Source organism: Propithecus coquereli, unplaced genomic scaffold (assembly GCF_000956105.1).
Source record: "Propithecus coquereli isolate 6110/MARCELLA unplaced genomic scaffold, Pcoq_1.0 Scaffold249, whole genome shotgun sequence".
Taxonomy (NCBI): domain Eukaryota; kingdom Metazoa; phylum Chordata; class Mammalia; order Primates; family Indriidae; genus Propithecus; species Propithecus coquereli.
Window position 1 is genome coordinate 3,157,341 of NW_012148052.1, and position 4,092 is coordinate 3,161,432.

Here is a 4,092-nt window from a genome sequence, read left to right on the forward strand (position 1 = left end):
GCTATGTTGCCCAGGCTGGTCTTGAACTCTGGTCTTTGAGTCTCCCAAAATGCTGGGATCACAGACCTAAATTACCACACCAAGCCCAATTTTTTTTCTTCCCTTTGTTTTTTTTTTTTTTGGAGACAAGGTCTCACTCTTTTGCAGAGACTGGAGCGCAGTGATGTGATCATAGCTCACTGCAGCCTCAACCTCCCAGGCTCAAGGGAAACTCATTCCTCCCAAGCAGCCAGGGCTACAGGCGGGCACCACCACGCCCTGCTAATTTTTATTTTATTTTATTTTTTGTAGAGACAGGGTCTCATTATATTGCCCCGGTGGGTCTTGAACACCTTGGCCTCCCAAAGTTCTGGGATTACAGGTGTGAGCTACTGAGACCGGCTCCAGTTTTGTTTTTATGTTTTTCTGTGGTGTTTTCCAAGCTTTCTAAAGTGAGAATATGTTACTTATAGTGAAGAAGGGTTTTTTTGTTGTTTTGGTTTTTGTTTTTGTAAAAACCATGAAAATGAAGACTGAATCCTCAGCCAGCTTAGCTGTCGGCGCTGCTACAAGGACCTGAGACCGGGTGGCAGTGCTGCTTGCATAGCTGTGACTGCAGCCCGGGGGGCGTGGGTGGGGAGGGCAGGCGGGGGAGATGCAGAGCGAGGTGGGTGTGAGGGGGACAGAGCCGGAGCTCTGCCTGCAGGGCGTCCCTGTGTGGACTCAGGCCCCTGAGGCTCAGGGAGGGTGAGGGGCAGCCCTGAGTCGTCCTGTGACTCATCCTCTGACAGGACTGAGGGTCTGAGGAGGAGCATGTGATGGGACTCACCTTCCCCCATGTCCCCCAGGACTGGGTCATCGCCCCGCAAGGCTACTCGGCCTATTACTGCGAGGGGGAGTGCTCCTTCCCACTGGACTCCTGCATGAACGCCACCAACCACGCCATCCTGCAGTCCCTGGTTAGTGTCTCGCCCGTCACGCCCAGGTCCCAGGTGGGAGCCCTGAGGAGAGGGGCCTGGTCAGCCAGGAGGGCAGTGAGGGCACCTGCTCCGGGTCTCAGGGCGCTTTCTCTGCGTGGAGTCAGTAAGGCAGTTAAGTGCCACAGCTCTGCAGAAACCGCTCCCTCGTGGCAACACCTGTACACGCAGACTCACACCCCTGAACACGGCTACACCCCGCACTTACACTACATAGTTCAGTACACATGCACATCCCATGCACTGCACACGCGCATGTGGGTCACTTATGTCCCTGTGTGTGGACACCCAGACTGACAGGCACCACTCCTCACGGTCATAGGCATAGCACACAGTAGACGTGCACGCTCGCACGGGGACCTGTGTGATCTTGACACACTCGTGTGCCTGTGTGCACTGGTGCGTCTGGTTACCAAACGCACAAGGGGGTTCTGGTCCTGTTGCTCACCGCAGAGAAAGCCAGTTACTGAGGCAACGAGGGTTGCCAAAGAAGTGCGATAATTTATTACAGGTGACACCAACTGGGAGATGGGAGAAATGACTCAAAGCCGACTAACTGAGGGCAGGGGTTTTGTAAGGGGTTCAGGCTTCGTGTATGGGGCGGGTTGTGTTGAAAGCGACGCAGGCAGGAGGGCTAGTTCAGAAGTCGCAGGTCAGCGATGGTGGTGAGTCTCCGTTTCTGGGAGACGATGCAGAAGGGAAAAGCGTTAGTGAAACAGCAAGATTATAACGTCTGGTCGTGGAGCCCGATGGCCCGGGAACCCCAAGCATAAGGAAGCTGCAGGGAAGGCACAGATGGGGTGTCACTTTGTGTTTGTTCACTGGGCCGGTTATAGTCTGACCACGACACACGTGCACCCTGTCCCCTCTGCCCTACAGCCCTGCCTCTGCCTCAGCCCAGGCCCCTAGAGGCTCAACAAAAGTGGGTGCTCACCACCTGTCAGGCAGCAAGGAAGATGGGCACTGCCCTCTGGGGGAGGCTGTGGGTGAGCAGGTCAGCAAACCACCACTACGGCCATGTGTCCTGTGACCAAGAGAAGAACATGCCCTCAGGGGAGGGTGCCAGGCTGGGCCTCTGTGCACAGGGAGGAGCCGTGTTAGGAGCTGGAGAAAGAATGTCCCAGGCAGAAGGAGCAAGTATGAGGCTCTAAGGCAGGAGAGAGCTTGGGGGGTTCAGGGCCAGCAGGGAGGCGGCGCTGGGGCAGAGAGTGAAGGGGGGCGGAGGGCGGTGACGCTGGGGATGGGCAGGCCACTCCCCTTGGACCTGGGGGTCCCTGGAAAGGAGGGTGGGTCTTATTTCAAGTCCACTGGGAAGCTGTGGTGGGGGTTAGCAGGCCCTGGCTGCGGTGGGAGGGTGGGCAGTCAGTGGGGAGTGAGGCAGGAGACCAGTGAGGGCTGCTGTGGTCGCCTGACAGGGCAATGGCAGCTCAGACAAGGCAGATGGCTCCAGGGAGTGGGGAGAAGGATCAAGGGACCACCTGGGGGCCCAGCGCACCTACTGCGTGAGGGGACCGAGGACGAGGATGAGGACCAGGACGGCAGATTGGGTGCTGTCAGGATACAGGACATCAGCTGTTCTGCTTGAGGCCCTTGGGCCCCAAGTGGACAAGTTGGGTGGACAGTTGGGTGCCCAAGTTGAGTTCAGAGGAGGAGTCTCAGGTGACACTGGGGGGTTGAGAGACCTGGGCATGTGGAGGGTCTTTAAGAACCGAGGACACAAGAGATCCTCCAGGGAGAAAGGCAGACCTAGGCCAGGGTGGCTGAGGCCTGGCAGGAAGAGGAGCCCCAGGGAGGCCTGAGGGGGCCCAAGGGGTGGGGCTGGGTGTGCTGAGGGCCTGGGAAAGAAAACGGGTCCCTCCAGGCTCCCCCGGGGCCGCAGTCAGGGCAGCAGCCACAGATCTACTATAGAGCACACACCTGATCATGTTGCTCTTGGCCGAGGGGCCACTGGTCCTCCCTTCTGTTGTCGCCAGGAGGATTTCTGAGCCCTTGGCCTGGTACTCATTAGCCGCCCTACCTGACACCCTGTGCCATGGGTCCTTCCCTGGGCACAGGTGGTCCCCAGGCTGCTGCTCCCCTAGCACTGAGGGCCTCTCTTACCCTCATGTGGCTCCCGGGTGTCCTGGAGATGGGCCAGGGCGGAGAGCAGGCTGAGCTGGGGATGGGCCTTGGAGGCCACTGGGCTCATGCCACTGCATGCACCCCTCGCTGCCCAGGTGCACCTGATGAAGCCGGACGCAGTCCCCAAGGCATGTTGCGCGCCCACCAAGCTAAGCGCCACCTCCGTGCTCTACTATGACAGCAGCAACAACGTCATTCTGCGCAAGCACCGCAACATGGTGGTCAAGGCCTGTGGCTGCCACTGAGGCCCTGCCCGCCCGGCCCCCACCTGGACCTGCTGCAGCCGCCCCGTCCCATCTGGGTCAGGTCCGCTCCCGGGGCAGGAAACCCTCAGACCCAGCCAGACCCCAGGCCCGTCCAGCCCCCTCCCCTGGGCTGTCTCCCTGCCTAGCCTTTTGGTGGCCTGATGCACACAGCAGCCTCGGAGCAGGAGTGTGCTGGCCGCACCGTCTGGGGTCAGCACAGAAGTCCTATCTTGGGACCTGTCTGTGGCCATGCTTGGCCCAGAGTGGCCGAGCCTGGCTGGTCTGAGGTTGGCTGACTTGGGCTTTGCACCATTCACCACAGGGTTTGGGTGTGGGCAGGAAGGCTCTGCCCCTTTCCAGGTGCAACATGGGCATTTCTGGGGCATAATTAGACAGGCACATGTCCACAGCACAGCGTATTATTGGATTCCTGGAACTTGGCTCAAGGGCACAGTTAGCACATTAAAAAAGAGTAAGCTGGGCCAGGCGCGGTGGCTCACGCCTGTAATCCTAGCACTCTGGGAGGCCGAGGCAAGTGGATCGCTCAAGGTCAGGAGTTAGAGACCTGCCTGAGCAAGAGCAAGACCCCGTCTCTACTAAAACTAGAAAGAAATTATCTGGACAACTAAAAATATATAGATAGAAAAAATTAAGGCCAGGCGCGGTGGCTCACGCCTGTAATCCTAGCACTCTGGGAGGCCGAGGCGGGTGGATTGCTCAAGGTCAGGAGTTTGAGACCAGCCTGAGCAAGAGGGAGACCCCGTCTCTAC

General features: G+C 58.6%; 1 protein-coding gene across 1 annotated transcript in view; it reads left to right on the plus strand.

Moving 5' to 3' along the window:
• Positions 1-3,322, plus strand: part of LOC105812268 (succinyl-CoA:3-ketoacid coenzyme A transferase 2, mitochondrial-like) — a 27,604-nt gene extending 24,282 nt beyond the window's left edge. The window contains exons 5-6 of the mRNA XM_012646666.1: positions 828-938; positions 3,173-3,322. Coding sequence (XP_012502120.1) covers positions 828-938; positions 3,173-3,322 — 261 coding nt within the window. The remainder of the gene's footprint in view (positions 1-827; positions 939-3,172) is intronic.
• Positions 3,323-4,092: the final 770 nt, after the last annotated feature.